Source organism: Mus musculus, chromosome 4 (assembly GCF_000001635.26).
Source record: "Mus musculus strain C57BL/6J chromosome 4, GRCm38.p6 C57BL/6J".
Taxonomy (NCBI): domain Eukaryota; kingdom Metazoa; phylum Chordata; class Mammalia; order Rodentia; family Muridae; genus Mus; species Mus musculus.
The window spans coordinates 138,446,417-138,462,891 of record NC_000070.6 but is presented as its reverse complement, the minus strand read 5'-3'; the positions used below and the strand labels follow the sequence as shown (position 1 = coordinate 138,462,891).

Genomic DNA, 16,475 nt, shown 5'->3' with positions numbered 1-16,475 from the left:
CCCTCCCCCGAAGACGCAGTGTGCACACAAGAAAAGGAGGGAATTCTTTGACCCTGATGGACCCCCACCGTCTCAGCGACCCAGGCCAGTACAGCAGCCCGTGAACATCGTCTCTCTCACCTGTGCCTCTGATATGATGTGGAGAATGGGACTCCCTGCCTCGTTCTTACCACCCAGCACACTACTCCAACCACTGGGAGGAAAATATTACAGCAGCCCTCACTGAAGGGGGTTGAGGACACAGCTTGGTTGGGAGAGTGCCCGCCTAGTGTGCACAGGGCCTTAGATTTTATGCTCGGACTTCAAAACCTGGAAATTGTGGCGCATGCTGGTAATCCCAGCCCTTGGGAGGTGACAACAGGAGGATGAGAAGTTCAGGGACTACATACTGCATAGTACAAAGCACATACTACATACTATGTTCAAAAACCAGCCTGTGCTTCGTGAGAACGTTCTCAAAACAAAACACAACACTGTAAGGAGGTGTACTGACTTGGGGGGGGGGTCAGTGTACAAAACAGGTCTCCAGTGCTCCATCAGCAAGCAAGTCTAAGAAACTAACCCAGTCAAGAGCTTCCTGCGGAGGCAGGCTGACTAACTGTAACGTGCCCTCCAGCGTGGAATGCAGGAATACAAAGGGCTTATATAAAAACTAATAAAGTCTAAATAAGCTGTGGGGTTTAGTTACCAGCCATGGTGCCATACTGACTCCTCAGTTGGACAAAATTTGCCAGAATGGCACCACATGGTAGGAATAGAAGAAACTGAATCAGGGTTATATATGTCAACTTAACATCGTTTTCCCAACTTGTCTGGTATCATCATCATCATCACATTTCTTTGTTGTACAGTAGGAGCACAAGCATGCCACAGCACACATGTGAGATCCAGAAGACAGCTTTTGAGAACTGGTTCCTCCTTCCTGTGCAGGTCCTGGGGAATCAGACAGACTCCGGTTCTCAGGCTCTTGGGCCAGTACCTTTACTTTGATGAGTCTTCTTGCCCACCATCTGTAGATCACCTTAAACTAGTCTAGAGTCTCACTGGTATTTTATGTTAAAGTGGGTCACAGGTTTGAGTGCCAGGCCATACCCAGGTTCCCATTGTCGCCAACACTAAGGAAGCGTGTTGCTTTAGAATCTCCAAGCTCCTGTCTTAGGGTTACAGTCGCTGCAGCGAAACACCATAACCAAAAAAAGCAACTTGGGGAGGAAAGAGGGTTTTTTTGTCTTACACACCCTGAGTCACAGTCTATTGAGGGAAGCCAAGGCAGGGACTGAAATAGGGCAGGGACCTGGAGGCAGGAGCTGACGCAGAGGCCATGGAGGGATGCTGCTTATTAGCTTGCTCCCCATGGCTTGCTCAGCCTGCTTTCTTATAGACAGACCCCAGGACCACCAACCCAGGGGGGCCCCACCCACAGTGGGCTGCCCCCCCACCCCCGCCATCCATCACTAAGAAAATGTCCTATGAGCTTGCCTACAGCTGGATTTTATGGAGACATTTTTTTTTCCAACAGAGGTTCCCTCCTGTCAGATGATGAGAGCTTGTGTCAAGCTGACAGAAACCTTGTCAGCACAACCCCTCTGTCCCAGTCTCACATCCCTGGAGGAGAACGATTATTTTTGAACCCAGGACAAGCCTCTAGTTTGTTCTTCATTATACCAGGTTAACACAAGGCAGGCACGAAATCAGTACTCACTAAATGAAGCCTGAGGTCTTCTTGTCTAAGGAAGTGACCTATGCAGAGGCCTAAGCTGATCCCTCCCCTTGACAAGTCAGCCCCATGGCTCCCATCCAAAGAAGGAAGACTTCAGGCAGGCTGGGTGCTGGTGGGGGTTGGGGGGCGGGGGGCGGGGGGAACGGAGGGGGCGTGGCTTCCGGAAACACTGCCTTTGGGGAGCAAGCACACGACTTTATGTAGGAACCTTGGGAAACTGATGGAGGTCGAGAAAGGAAGACTGATTCCCTCAAGCCATTCCCATCTCCTCAAGTAGTCTCCTGCCCTTTCCACCCCCAAAGAGAGTCTGTCTTTGAGTATAGACGCTAAAGACACAACATGCTGAACTATAAGAACTTCTCCAGTGATTTTGGCCACCCATTGCCTGACACATAGGAAGTACTTCCTGGATGCTCATACCCTATCTGAGTATCAGGCCACATACTGGGGAGACAGAAGTTCCCATTTAACCTGTCCTGATATTTCTTACCATCCTTATTTTATAGAAGAACCAGAAAGCCAAAGACCTTAAGTCATGCCCCCACCCCCACCCCACTCACAGCTAGGAAAAAGGGTTCAAGTCTAAACCAACTAAGTCCTGAATCCACCTGCCACCAGTCCTTGAACACCTAGAAATTGCTGTCTTCCCTGCAGGGGCATCCCAGGATCATCCCTCCATCTGTGGCAGACAGGAGTTCTTCAAGCTTCTCTGTTCTCAAATGTAATTTGTCAGTTCTCCCTGAAAAGATCCCTTTGATATTCCTGCAGCCCATCCGCCTGGGTAGGCCACAGGAGCAGAATCAAGGGATACATACGGATGCTTATTGAAAACATTCAGTGAGCTAAGTTTGCAGGACGCAGCCCTGGATGCTCCGGGTCCACGCTTGGAGGTTTGGAGTCACCCTCCCCCACCTCCATCTTTTAATAGCCTTTTCCATATTCATTGCTGCCCTCTCCAGATACTTCAGACATACCCAGCACATGGTATATCTGCTATCTGCAGAGTCCCCAAAGTACCTTCTCAACAAATGCTCACCCAATACTATAGTATATTTAAGAGATTTATTTTCCTTGCTACTGAATGGAGGTCTCTAGAAAGGCAGACTCATTCCAGGCTGAGGCAGGCACTGCCTTTGCTGCCCAGTGGCCTCCAGCAGGAACGTTTTAATACATCACTTATTAAAATGGACCTTCAGCCTTGGCCCAGGGCGCGGGGCAGCTCCAGGAGCTGGCTGACCACATCCACACACTGCCTCCTTCTGACCCCTGATGCAGTCTCAAGTTGTGCAGGATGATGGAGATGGGCAGAGCTTGCGGAAGACACACCAACACAAGGACTTTTAAAGGCTGAAGGACAACCGTTGAAGCCGGAACAGAGCCAGTCTGTCTGCATCTTCATCCCAGATGGTGGGCTCTGGGTTCCAATCCTGCCTCTGCAGCTATCAAACTGAGGCGCTTGGCAGGAATTACCCTCTCTGAGACACGCTATCTACTGTGCAGCCAGGTAACACCACCCATTCTTCTGGGCTGTTGTGAGTCTGGTGTTCAGGGAAAGCTTTCTTGCTTCCCTGAGACCTCAGCTTCTTTGGTAACTGGTAAGTGAATGTCACTGGGTTTCTAGAAGTGCTGAGACAACCACATGAGATGGTACTCAGTGACTACAGTACCAGAAACCACATCCCTAAAGCTACCTTCTTGCCTGGCCTCTGTCCCTCTCGGCAGATTATTATTTGAACAAAAAGCAGGCCCTAGCTCTAATCCTTTCCCCCAGTAACCCCCTCGGCCTTCTGGGGAGGGGAGCAGTACATTGCATTTCTTGGCTCTAATGGAGCCTATAGACCTTCAAGTCCAAAAGGGAGTGCCTGGGGTCAAGAGGGAAGACAGCCAGATTCAAGAAGAGGACTGTGCGCCTGGGGAAATGAAGTTGGCATCCGCTTGCATCCGCAGGCTGGGCACTGCCAGTTCCAGCTCCCCCATCAGTCCCAGTAATGACCACAGGATGAAGAACCCCAGGCTGGGACCTGCTGAGGCTGTCAGACTTAAGAAGGGGGATAAGACATTTGCCCTCCTTTCCCTGGGGCCCCCTGGAGCTCCTCTTCTGCAGTCCCCCCACCCCACCCCGTGGGGACTCTTACCTGATGTCTGAGTCATACTCAAGCTCCTGTCACTGTGAGCTGTGTTGTGACTCCCTGGCTGACAGCTTTAAAACAAACACATTAAAAGCTCCAGGCAGTGGGGTTTCTACATGCAAAACATCCCAAGGGTTGGGGGAGGGGTAGGAGGCAAGGAGGTGGGGACACAGGACCTCTTCCTTGAGCCAAAACCCCTCCTCCCAAGTCCTCTCCCTACAGAACCTGAACCCCTCATCACTGCCTCCAGTTTAAAGAGAACTGGAGCTACCTCCCCACCCTGCCCAACAGACTTTTCCTAATGGGTGATTAGAGGCAGGTACAGCAGGTGCTTGGAAACTTTTGGGACTTCCCCCCCCCCCCATGCATCCCCAGAGAACAGACTCATCCTCAAGCATGTAACAGTAGGCTCTAGTGGTAGAGACACGTATGTCCATAACTGGGTCTCGGGTTGGATGTTTAGTGGATGCTAGCGGCGGCCCAATGTGGAAGGTTCTGGTGTGCCGAGGATTGATACTCCTCTTCTTGACCCTAAGAGGCAGCAGCTGAGTTCATCGGTCTCTGCAGATCAGGCAGGTGATGTTTACAGAAGTTCCAGTTCCGAGAGTAAGGCAGTCAGAGCTAGAACCTGAACCCAAGTCCAGTCTCCCAGCTTCAGTCTCCACAGGACTGGCGGCCTCCCAACCCAACAGGATGGCCCAAGCAAGCCTCAGGGAATCCAGAAGGAGCCATTTGCAAAATTCAAAGTCCACTGACTCTGCCATTCTTAGGGGATAGCCTGACCCATCCAGCCCACTGGCTGATAACCCCCCAACAACGCACACAAACTGTTTCATCCTACAGGCCAAAGCCACCATCTCTGTATTCCAGTCCCTGAGAAACAAGGCTAACGAAAGAGTAGACACAGGAAGAGTTCTTTATTGTACACTGGAGAAATAGCCCTGTGTGCTGGTTCAAGGTGCAACATACAGAATAGAGAATTAAGAAAAGAAGGAACTGGGAGGGGTGGGGACCTCTTGAGGTCCAAAGTTGCAAACAAATAATTTAAAAGAACAAAAAAAAAAAGGTAAAAGATTCCTCACGCAAGAGGCATTTTTTTGCAAATACCATGCAAAACAGGCAGCTGGCGAGCCTTAAGAGAACCCCTATAAATAACAGAAAAGACTCTCCAAGTGTTCCCACACAGGACTCAGAGCACAGGGGACAAAAGGAAACCAAAATGCCTTTTGGCGGTTCAAGATATTTGGCACTCTTGTGATTACATTTGTTGTTTGTTTTTGTTTTTTTTTTACAGTCCATTAAAGAGAATGGATAAAGTGACACAATATTGAAGAAGAAAGAGGGGTTCACTCAACAGAGCCCCCAGGGAGGCTAGAAAAAGCTCAAGCAAGTTTGTCTTTGTTTTTCTTCTTCTTCTTTCTGACATATAAAACCCACTGTTGGTGTTAACCTGGGCAAAGAGCTGTACTGCAACAAAGAAGCGCAAGCTTTTCAGTTGTCTCTCGAAAACAAGACCAGGAAGGGGCCTTCCCAAAGCATCAGTCCGTAGAAAAGTTACTTTCTGCTTTAAAATGGGGTTCATTCAAAGATGACCCAAGTACAACAGTATCTACAGAGGTCATTCCCCTGCCCCCAATTTTCTTTTGTACATCCAAGAATAAACAACATTAAAAAAAAAAAACTGGACTAGACCGCATGTCACATCCAAGTGCACAGATGAAATTATGTAAACATTGGGAACAGCCAAATCAGCAGAGAAGGCAAGCACCTTCACGTGGTCGGTGCTGCTTTCGGGAAGTGGTTCAAACTCCAGAGCTATAATTGCACAATATTTACCATATATAAAAAGAAACAGGTATTAATCTTGACAAATAGCTGCAACTGAGACTTTTTTCTTTTATATGTGTGTATATAGTGATTTTTATTTTTTTTATTTTATTTTTTTACTTTTTGTGTGTTTTTTTTTAACTTTTGTTTTTGTAGAGGAGCCCAGAGCCACCGCTACCGCTGCTACCACCACCACCACCACCTCCACCACCTCCACCTCCTCCTCTTCCTCCTCCTCCTCCTCTCCACCTCATCTGTCTCCCGGCCTGACTTGAGACACAAGTTGTCGATTTCATCGCAGGTAGCAAGCTATTAATAAATTTCAAAGTGCTTTCTCCCTCCTCCTCCTCCTCGTGCTTTTTGTCAGTAACTGTCACAGCCCGCCACTCTTCTTATTCTTTCCCTCAACACATTGTCTTTGGGGCAGTTAGACACCAGGGGGTGCCTTGTCGGTCATGGTTTTCAGCACGTCATCAATCCTATCATCTTCAATAACAACTGCAAAAAAAAAAAAAAAAAAAGGGGGGGGAGGGGAAGAGAAATGTGAGAGAGCTTGGGCTAGCCAGGGGTCGCAGATACTTTGTCTATCCCCATTATGGAGGTGCAGGGGAGGGCGAGGAAGGAAGGCTGGCTGTTCCAAGCAGGGTGAACAGCCCCATTGCCCTAGGCTCCCTTCCCTGCCTGGTTCTGAACTGCCCCACTGCCTAGCCCTCATCCTAGATGGATTCTAAGAAGGAGCAAGCCAGAGGGAGCCATCCCAGCTCGACTGCAACCCGATGCAACCCTTTACAAAGAAGTCTCCTAGGCTGATTCTTAAGGAGAGAAAGGGAAACTGAGGTCTTCAGATCACTGGTGGCGGTAGCCCAGGCCGGGTTCAAAGATGCCCGGAGCAGGAAGGAAAGCTGGGGTAGGTTCCCACGCCGATCAGCGGCTGCAAAGTTTAGGCCTGGCCTGAACGGGTGTCCCCCTCCCGTTCTCCCTTCCCCGTTCCCCGGTCTGTAGCCTCCGCCCCTCCGCTCTCTGTGCCACCGCAAAGGGCAGAACCTCCCTTCGCTGCCGCCTGGGGCTTTACCTTCAGTTGCCTCTTCCGCCTGCCTCACTGCCTCCACTGGCCTCTCTCAGTCCCTCCACCGGTCCCTGTACTGGATGATCAGATCACCTGTCCAGAACTCTGGGTCTCTACCCGTAGGTCTCCTTGTCTGTCACCCTCATTGTTCCAGCACTTCAGCGTCCTCCCTAGACTTGAGTCCCAGGCTCCCTTACAGCTCCCTCGCTTTAGCTCTCAGCCCACCTCGGTCTCCCGACCATCTCCCCACTTCACCTCGCCACCCCAGTCTTTTCCGGCAGCACCCTGAGTCTCGGTTTCCCTGGGGCTTCTCCAACTCCAATATCTCAGGCTAGACCACCCTTCTCCCCTCTGCCAAGTAACAGTGAAAAGCCAGTGCGACCTGAATGCTCCTCGCCCTTCCCCGCGGGAGTTAAGGTCCTTCCCCTGCAGCGCCCCACGCAGACCCCTAAGAAGCTCCAGGACCCCTTACCCCAGGGTGGCCGAGCAGAGAGAGTGCAGATGCGACTCCACTGCGCAAAAAGGGGGAGGGGTGTGAAACCTAAAAGCAAACTTTGGTGCGGTTGAGGACGCGGGTATAACCTTTGGGCCTCGGCAGCAAGTAGAGGCTACCACGCCCCCGGGTGACCCCGCTGGTGGCCCGGACAAGCGGGGACTCTTGCCCGAGGCCTGATCCAGCTTCCGCCGCAGGAGGGATCCCTAGATCTCGCAGATGGTCCTCCTACTACCGCGGGGACCCCTGAGCCCCAGCCAGGCTGCAGCACCAGCACCGCAGGGGGTAAGGGGCGGGGAACTCACCGCGCTTGCTCCGGCCGATCTGGCCCAGCTTGGGAGGCCGCTTGCTCTGCCCAGCCCCGAAGAAGTTGTTGGTGTCCTGCAGGCGGCACGAGAAGATCTGGCCCACGTCGCCGCCGTCGCCGTAGGGGCTCAGCTTCTCGTCGCCGTAGGGCAGCACCTCCGACATGGTCGCGTCCGGGGGCTCCGAGGCGGCACCTCCTCCGCCCGCGTCCCCGCCCGCGGAGGACAGGGTCAGCGGCGCTGGGGCCGGGGATGGCCGGCCGGGGACGGCCCTCGGGGCTGCCGCGGCGCTGGGGCCGGCGAGAGGCCGGGGAGGGACACCGCTTGGGGCAGGAGCGCGCAGCCCGCGCGAGCGACCCAACGAGCGCCCGCAGCTGAGCTGCGCTGCGCTCGGGCTCCGCGCGCGAGTGGCTGCTGCTCCGGCAGCGGCGGGCAGGACTCACATCCTCGGCGCTCTCGGGCGCGGGGCGGGGGCCGAGCCGGGCGGGGCCGCGACGCGCGGGGAGGAGGGTGTCCCTGCGAGCCCGGAGGGCGCGGGACCGAGGTGGGCGCACCCCGGGGAGCGCGCGGGCCAGTCCTGCCGCGGATGCGGGCGGCGGCAGCGGCGGCGACTCGGGGACTGTGAAGCAGCGAGCGGCCGAGGGGGAGGGGAGCAAAAAGGAGGGAGGGCAGGGGGAGGAAACCCGGAGGGAGGGAGGGAGGGAGGGAAGAAACCGAGAGGGCGACGGGGAGAAAAACAGAAAGACAGAAGAAGGCAAGGGGAGCGGCGGGAGGAGGGAGGGTGAGGAAGGAGGGAGAAAAAGAAAAGGGGGGAGACTAGATTTGGATCGGAGAGGCAGAGCGGAGAAGCGAAAGAGGGAAAAATAGAGGGTCGGAGAAGGAAGGAGGAGAGAGGGGGGACAGAGGGAGGCAGGGACGAAGGAGCAGCCTGCGAGCTGCTAGGGAGAATGCCAGCCCAGGCTGAAAGCGAGGCGCCAGAGGAGGGAGGGAGGAGGGGACCCGTGGGCCTCGGGGAGAGATCCCTGGAAGCTAAGCGACGTCACGGGGCCGCGCCGGACCGCGGCTGGCTTCCTGCCCCCGCCCCCGTTCCCTCCGTCCCGCCTGCGCTGAGGGGCCCCGGTGCGCCCCGCCCCGCCCCGCCCCGCCCCGCACGGCCCGCGCCCCTCCCGCGCGGTGTTTACCCGACCCGGAGCCTGTGCGCGCCGGCTCGGCTGGCTGTGACTCCCGAGGGGAACCCGAAGCAGTGGGAGGGGAGGGGACCGAGGACGCACCGGCCGGGAAGGACGCGGATGCTGACCTCCCTGGAGGCCAGTTACAGAGGTCAAGGATCGGAGCGTACTGGGCCACCCGCGGGCACTCCTCTCCCTTCCCCCACCACACTTGTGCCCCACTTAGACCCTGCCGGGCATTCCTCTATCCCCGTGCCCACTGGATCTGCCAGGAAGGCCTTTTTCTCACTTCTTGTCCCTCTGTGCGGGGGCCCTGGCTCCCCCCGCACCAACCCCGGGGACAAGAAGGAGGGGAGGAGGGGGCAGCCCCGCCTCCCGCGGGATAGGGGAGAGCCTCATTACTCTGGGCTTGCCCGGGATGCCCGGCTCCTAGAGCCCTCTGACTCGCTGGGGACGCCCCGGGCCTGCAGCCCTTTGCCCTCCGGGACCTCTCTTATAACAACAGTCTTAATAAAGCTCTGGAGAGATACTGCAGCCTCAAAACCCGGAGCGTGCTCCTGCACCCTGGGAGGGAGACCCGGGAAGCCCAGGAGGCCTGGCAGGCGCATCTGTCTGCCAGATGGTAACTTCAAGGGGGCAAGGTGCGTGAGGAGTGCTCATTATCCTCGCCTGAGCCTGGAGCACCTGCTCTCCCCAAGGAGACCAGACCTGCTCAGCAGAGCTGGCCTAACCCCAGCGAGGGGTAACCAGTCCAAGGTCAGCAGCCTGCAGGAGAGAGGCAGGGCTAGGAAGCTAATCCTTGTCATTAGGCTCCTAACTCACCTAGCACCCCGCCCCCTCGCCGGAGAGCAGGGGAGGGGGTTGCCATCAGCCAGGGATGACGCAGCCTAGAACCCGTGCCCCCTCCCCCCAATGTTAAAGGGCTGGCTGGTTTCCAGAATCCAGACCTCAGGATGCGAAGACGAAGGGGTGGAGAAATAGATTGTGACAGGTGGAATAAACTTGACTTCTGGGTACAGGCCCGATCTTGAACCCCAACCCTGTGCTTCCCTTGCAGTGACACTTTAGGCAAGGGGTCTATCCTCCCTGAACCCCAGTAGTCTCCCCTGCCCAACTGCCGGTGTGCCCCTCAAGACAGTTAAAGAGGAGAAGGCCCCCGGGGGCGGAGCTGTCAGTGGGTGTGCAGTAGTTGAATAAGAAATGGCTCCCTCTGTGAGAAGGTGCGTCTCTTTAACCATTCCCCCACTTCAGAGCCGCCTGGGCTGGGAAGCCTCCCTAAACATCGCCTAACCCGAGCCTGCAATGCACACATAGGAAACTGGCTCAGAGTCCCATGGCTTGTCAACAGTAGAAGCAGCAGGTCCCCAGATTGTGGATGGTCCCTCCTGAAGCTGCCTGTCTTCATTCATTAAGGCCCCGCTGCGAGTCAGCTGTGAGGTTAGCTCTCAAGTGCTGAGAGAGATGACAAAGGCCCAAGACACAGGGTGGTATAAACTTACAAGCGGCTCTTACATTTGTGCTACGCTTTCTGGGTTTGCCCCAAAGCACTTTTCACATCCATTATTGACCTGGTGTCTCAAATAGAAGAGCCTTCGTAGGTAGGAAGAGGAGAAGCCGCTTCTGTATTCAACTGATGAGGCAGGAGAAGGGGGAGGGACTTGGCCAAGGTCAAGGTCTAGTGATGGAGCCAGGGTCAGGGCCTCATCCTTACTGCAGACCAACACAAAGCAACTTCCAAGTTCAGTGCCTACCAGGGCCCCCACTGTGAAGAAGATAAAGTCACACAATGAGCTGAAGACTCTCCACCCAGACAGTGAGAGAGAGGGGAGAAGGCAGTTATAAATCCAAGCCGGGAATGTCTACGTTGCCTTGGGCAAATAAAGTTGGAGGTGGCAGCAGCCACTTTCCCAGCCCAGTACCCACCCCTTTTGTGAGCATGCCTGCCTTCTAAGCACATGGACACCAACAGCCTGAAAACCAGCACCAAGGCCTGAGAATGTAACTCAGTGGTAGGACCCTTGCCTAACCATACTCAATGCCCTGGGTTCTCACTCCAGTTCTGAAAAAACATCTCCATGATTATTATCTTTGAACACTGAGCCTTCATAAGAAGGTGGAGCTGGTGGGGGACGGTCAGGCCCAATTTGCGGAACAGGGAGCTGGGAGTTAAGTGCTCTGTCTGAGGTCGCGTGGAAGTTCTCCAAGGGAAGTTGGGAGTCAGGAAGGGTCCATTTTCTGTCCCTCTCAACTGTCTGACCGCTTTGATCTTCTGTTTCTTCCGGTCTTCGGTTGGTCATACCTCTGGCCCGAGTTAACATAAATCTTAGGACTCCATTTCTACCTGTCTCCACTCCAGAGGCCCACAATTGGGCAAAGACACCAGACCCTGGTGGCAAAGTGCGGAGAGATAAAGACCACCCTCTTCCGTGTCCAGAAAGGAAGTTGCTATTACATGTTTGGGGACATCAGATCCCTGTTGTCACTTCTAGCTCCTCTGGTCTCTTCTATTCACCTCTCTGGTCCTCTGTTTCCTCTCCTATTATTACAGTTTGATAATAAGAGAGGCAATGCCTAGCTGAAGGAAGTAGGTTATTGGGGACATGCTTTCAGAGGTGCTCTCTGGTCCCCAGTTCCCTCTCTGACTGACTCTGGCACCCATGATGTGAATCTCCTCTACCATATACCTCCTGTTACCATGGAAACCTTACTCTGGAAGCACAGAGCCAATTGGCCTTGAACTGGACCCTTTAGAGATGTGAGCTAAGATAATGTCTCTCTATAAGTTGTCTTTGCCTAGCCTTTTGTCACAGGAACACACAGTGTACTGATGCCCGGCCAACTGGGGTAAAAGCCAGCTAGACTTAGAGAGGTCTCCCCTCTGAAAGGAGATCAGCCATGCATAGTGCCTAGCACGTAGTATGCCCTCAATAACTGTGGCTGTTACAACAGCCTTTCTTTGTGGCTTTGCTGTTTTGGGTTTTGCTTTGTTTGTCTGTCTGCCTGGTTTTTGGAGACAGGGTCTTACTGTGTAGCCTCAGCTGGCCTGGAACTCAGAGATCTGCCTCTTGAGTGCAGGGATTAAAAGTATGTGTTGCTATTCCTGACTGTGTGTGTGTGTGTGTGTGTGTGTGTGTGTGTGTGTGTGTGTGTGTGTGTACTTACATATAATATATATAATGTATACATTTATACAATTATATACTTATATATAATATATTATATATACATATACTTACATACTAACATATACTATATATTATATACACTTATATACTTGTATATTATACATATTATATACACACATGTTTGTTTGTTTGTTTGTTTGTTTGTTTATTTTGCCACGATCTTACCATGTAGCCCAGGCTGGCTGAAGCTCATGGTCCTGCCTCAGCTTCCTGAGTGCTGGGGTTGCAGCTGAGCATCTCCCAGCTCTCTTTGTGGCTTTTAAACAAATTACCTCTCACTCTAGGCCTCTGACTAGAGCATGAACTGGGAAAGCTGAGGAAGAGGAGAGTCCATCTCCCTTCCGTCCTCCATGATACAGAAGTACAGGGCTGGGACTCTCTGAGGCCCTGGGTTCAATTCCCAGTCCTAAAAAGAGGGAGGGAGCAGCAAATCCCAAGTAGACAAAAAAAAAATGCTTAAAGCAAAGGCCCCACAGCCTTCTCTCAGCTCCTCTTAGATTTCACCTGAAATTTCTTCACTAGGTTTATACATTTCCATGGTCATTCTAGCCCATTCTACCATTATAAGTTTATATCTAAAGCCCCTGCTGTGTCCTGAGCACCCAGAACTGGTAAGGCACAGGAAGGGTCAGTATAGAGGCTTCTTCTATCTCCATCCCCTTCCATCTATTCGGGTGGGGAAACTGAAGCACGGTCAGCAGCAGCAGAAGGCAAGAGAAGAGGAGAACATGGCTGCTGCCCATCCTCTGACGGAGAGCACCTGCCAGCAGGCCAAACCCAGGTTTCCCCAGAGATGTGTGCACTGGGTGTGTCCTTAGTGGTTAAGTGGCTGTCCAGCAGGAATGAGCCGAGAGTAGATTCAACCACACTCCCCACCACTGCCCTAACTCAGTGGGAGGCCTCCAGAGAGGTTAGTTGTACTCTTTGAAAGACAGATCTCTGGCCCCTCAAGACACATGCATGCACACACACGTGCACACACACAAACGCACGCATGTGCAAATGCACTCTTTTGTCTAATCACTAAGGCTCTTTTATTCAAACGAAATCTTGCAAAGCTGGGCTCAGGAGCACTAGGAAACTCGGCACCTCAGGCTAGGATATCAATGGCAAGCCAATAGACAAACCAGGTATGATCACACTGTGATGATCACGTGACTTGTTCCACCACTCTGGGGCACAAGAGGGGGTGGGACTTTAATTCCTGTGAAACCCTGCTGGGAGCCTTGGAAATTTGGAGGCTTCTGAAGCCTGGTGCCTGAGAGCCACCAAGTGTCTGTCCAGTGTCCCCTGTCCAGGGCTCCCAAGAAGCTTCTGCCCCACGGACTGGACAGATGGTTCGGCGATTAAGAATACCAGCTACTCTTGTAAGGGACCTGAGTTAGGTTCCCCAAACCCACATGGTATCCCACACCCAGAAAATTCAATGCTCTCTTCCCCCACCAGACACACACTTGGTGCACAAACAGACAAAAACACCCATACACCTTTAAAAAAAAAAAAAAAGCCTTGATTTCAATAAGAATGGAGTCAAAACATGACTGGTAAAGGGGTGGGGGGTGGGGCGGACAAAAGAGAAGCTGACCCCATTCCAGCCCAGAGAGGTCACAGAGCTCTGACCCCAAGCTCCACCCCACCCAGTGATTGTCACCTGCTCTGCTCAAGTCCTGCCAACCAAAATACACATATGTCCACCTGCAGGCCCCTGGAAGATGGCTGTCAACTGTCACCTCAATCTTACAGTTGAGGGCATCCAGGCCAGAACAGCAAAGTGACAGCCCAAGGCCACCTTGGCACTGAAAGCCAGCATTTGGGAGAGTGGGTGCAAGCTTCTTCACCCCGCCTCACCGTAACCATGGGAACTCGTCCCAGGCCAAAGGAGTCTAGGAAAGAGATAATTCTCTTCCCAAGGTGCAAAACCTTGTGTGCAAGATTTCTAGGAACCTGAAGGGCTTTCAGATGATGAAGAGAAGGCTGTGTCCTAGAAACAGCACGGGGGCATCTCCCTCCAGGGTGTCCTTGGGACAACATAGCATTGAATCAGTTCGCACTTCCAGCCCATAAGCCAAGGAATGAATGAGCTAAGGCGAGCCCTGGATCTGAGCTCAGAACAGAGAGCTCTCTCAACCCTGGCAAGAGAGACACACCAACTAGCTGCTGAGCCCAGTCTCCATACAGAAAGCAGGATGGCCCCATAGTTCCGTCAGGTGAGAAAGCCATCCTGTGAAGAGACTCGGAGCAGCTTTCGAAGCACTAGTTAGTGGGGGCAAACCCCTTCCTCCCCATTACTCCCCCCCCCCCGCCCCCGCTGCCGCCCCCGTGTAACCTGGAGACAGCACTGCCCTCTCTGAGCCAGAGTTCCTCTCAGACATCAAATGAGAGAGTGAGGCTCAGGCAAGGTACGGATGGAGTCTGTACCTTAAACCAAAACAGGGAACAACAGTTCCATGCAGTGGGTCCCTTCGCCCTTAGCCCTTGGGATCTGGAGAGATGGACAGAAATCCCCGTTTAACAAACAGGCAGAGTGGGTGGCTGAAGGGCAGCCCATGCAGAATTAGGGAGGATCTGCCTGGCAGCCCTGGGGCAGGGGTGGTTGAGTGCAGAAAGCTATTTGGTCCAGGGGGCGGGGCCAGATCGGAACACGATGAGAGGACGAGGAAGGTCCACAGAAATCAAAAAGAGCTAAAAAGTGGTCAGCGGAGAAGACCAATCCAACCATCAGGAAGGGTCATAATGAAAAGGGCCAGGGCATAGGAGGAAGAGGAGAAAAGGCAGCTAGAGGCAAAGGAGGCAGGCAGCTGGGGATAGGGGTAGGGGTGGGGGCAGTGGCGGAGGGGGAGTGGGTAAGGACAGGAGAGAGGGGAGTGAGAGCTGGCAAAGAGCCAGGCTGGGGAGAAGTAAAATTTCTCCCAGAGAAAAATCAGAAGCTAAAATCTGTGTCATAAGGGTTTTTTCCCCAGCATCCCTCCCCTGCGTGAAGTCATGCGCATATTTTAAGACATCTGATGCATTATGCATATCTAGTTGAGTAAGGGAAAGATGGCTAGCGCATTGAAAGACGTGAGCGCTTGGGAAACCACAGCGGGAGTAATGTGAGGACCCCCTTCTCCATTCCAGCACTTTGCAGAGTGTCTCCAAAGTCTCACACTTTCAGCCAGTGCCCTGGTGAGCTGGGCAAGGAAGGTGGAAACTCCAGAATTTCAATTTCATCCTTACCAGGGTGTGCCAAGGTGGTCCTGGGCTTGGCAGCCTGGGGTCCTCCCTAGCTAGAGTCTTCTCTCAGACCTCTGAGGCCTTTTCCCAGGCCTCCCGGTCTAGACAATTGCACAGGCCTCTGGTCATAACCTGTTTCTCTTCCAACGTCCCCGGAAGTCCTCAACTGTGGGCGCACAGCACCACCTGGTGGTCATATCAGACGCTGCGCTATGGGAGGCTTCTCACTTGGAGTAGAGCCGGGGAAGGGTGGCAGAGAGGAGGATGGATAAATATTGCAAGCAAGCTTGAAGCGCCCTCCTGAGGAGCACCTGGCTAGGGAGGGAAGGCTGTGAAGAGCAGGAGCAAGCACTCCTTTGTACCCTCAGGCACTCAGATGCCAGGCACTCCTTTGTACCCTCAGGCACTCAGATGCCAGGCACATTAAAGGCCTCATAAACGTGTTGAGCTTTTCTGTGGCCGCCACGCCGCCAGTCTCAACCCAGAATAATAGGTAGCTGCTTTGAGCCCACAGGAGGACCCCCTAAAGTGAGGTGGTGGGCCGGAAGGCACGAGGAGGAAGAGCAGAAGCCGCAAAGCCCCTCCCTGCGATGCCTGCCTGTGTTCCCAGCTCAGCTTTGCCCACTCCAATCAGGGAAGGGAAATGCCAAGTCCCCCGGCTGGCATCTGGAAAACAATAAGGCAGCTGCAGGGAAGTGACTAATGAGCACTTCGGGGAGCAACTAGGGACATCACGGATGGAAACTTATCTCATTCTAAATGGTTAAGTTAACGCTATCTAATTAGAGAGGAAATGTGCTGCGCACCCCGGCTCTCCACAAACGCCATCCTGCGGCTGTGGTACAGCTAGGCCAAAACGAAGCGGCACAGCTCCCAGATGCCCAGCCCACAGGAGGGCCCCCAAGCACCTCTTCCGCTCTCCATCTTGTGGACACACGAAATGGCTGAGCTGGATGGAGCTTTGGAGTGTTTGAATCCCACCTGCTCCTTTTCTAGTTAGAACTGGAGGTCAGAGAGGTTCCACCACAGGACAGAGATCACACGGCAGTCAGGCGCACCATTCTGGAGGCTGAGGCAGGAAGGACCTGAGTTCGAGGCCATTCTGCACTGTATAGTTAAGACCTTGTCTTTATTTAAAAAAAAAAAAAAATGGATCCAGGACCAAAGAAAACCAGAGTTTGAATCTTTTAGCTCTCTGTTTGGGAAGTTTAGTTACCATAGTCTGGTAACGGTGCCCTGGTGTGCTTGTGTAGAATCTTCAACTCTCTGGGTGAGTCACTTCACATGATGTCCCTCCTATATGAGTCACCCCTGTTGGTACACAGGCCCTAAAAGAGCCCCCCTCCCATCACTTAGCATCCAAGTTGC

General features: G+C 53.4%; 1 protein-coding gene across 1 annotated transcript; it reads right to left on the bottom strand.

Moving 5' to 3' along the window:
- Positions 1 to 2,765: 2,765 nt before the first annotated feature.
- Camk2n1 (calcium/calmodulin-dependent protein kinase II inhibitor 1) lies at positions 2,766 to 7,744 on the bottom strand. Its single transcript, NM_025451.2, has 2 exons — positions 7,541 to 7,744; positions 2,766 to 6,174 (listed from the first exon to the last, which is right to left on the bottom strand). The coding sequence occupies exons 1-2, from the start codon at positions 7,704 to 7,706 to the stop codon at positions 6,104 to 6,106; spliced, it is 237 nt and encodes a 78-aa protein (NP_079727.1). The 5' UTR covers positions 7,707 to 7,744; the 3' UTR covers positions 2,766 to 6,103.
- Positions 7,745 to 16,475: the final 8,731 nt, after the last annotated feature.

Coding starts and splice junctions, on each gene's coding strand:
- Camk2n1 (NM_025451.2), bottom strand. CDS start 7,706: ATGTCGGAGGTGCTGCCCTACGGCGACGAGAAGCTGAGCCCCTACGGC. Junction 6,175..7,540: donor GATCGGCCGGAGCAAGCGCG/GTGAGTTCCCCG, acceptor TTTTTTTTGCAG/TTGTTATTGAAGATGATAGG.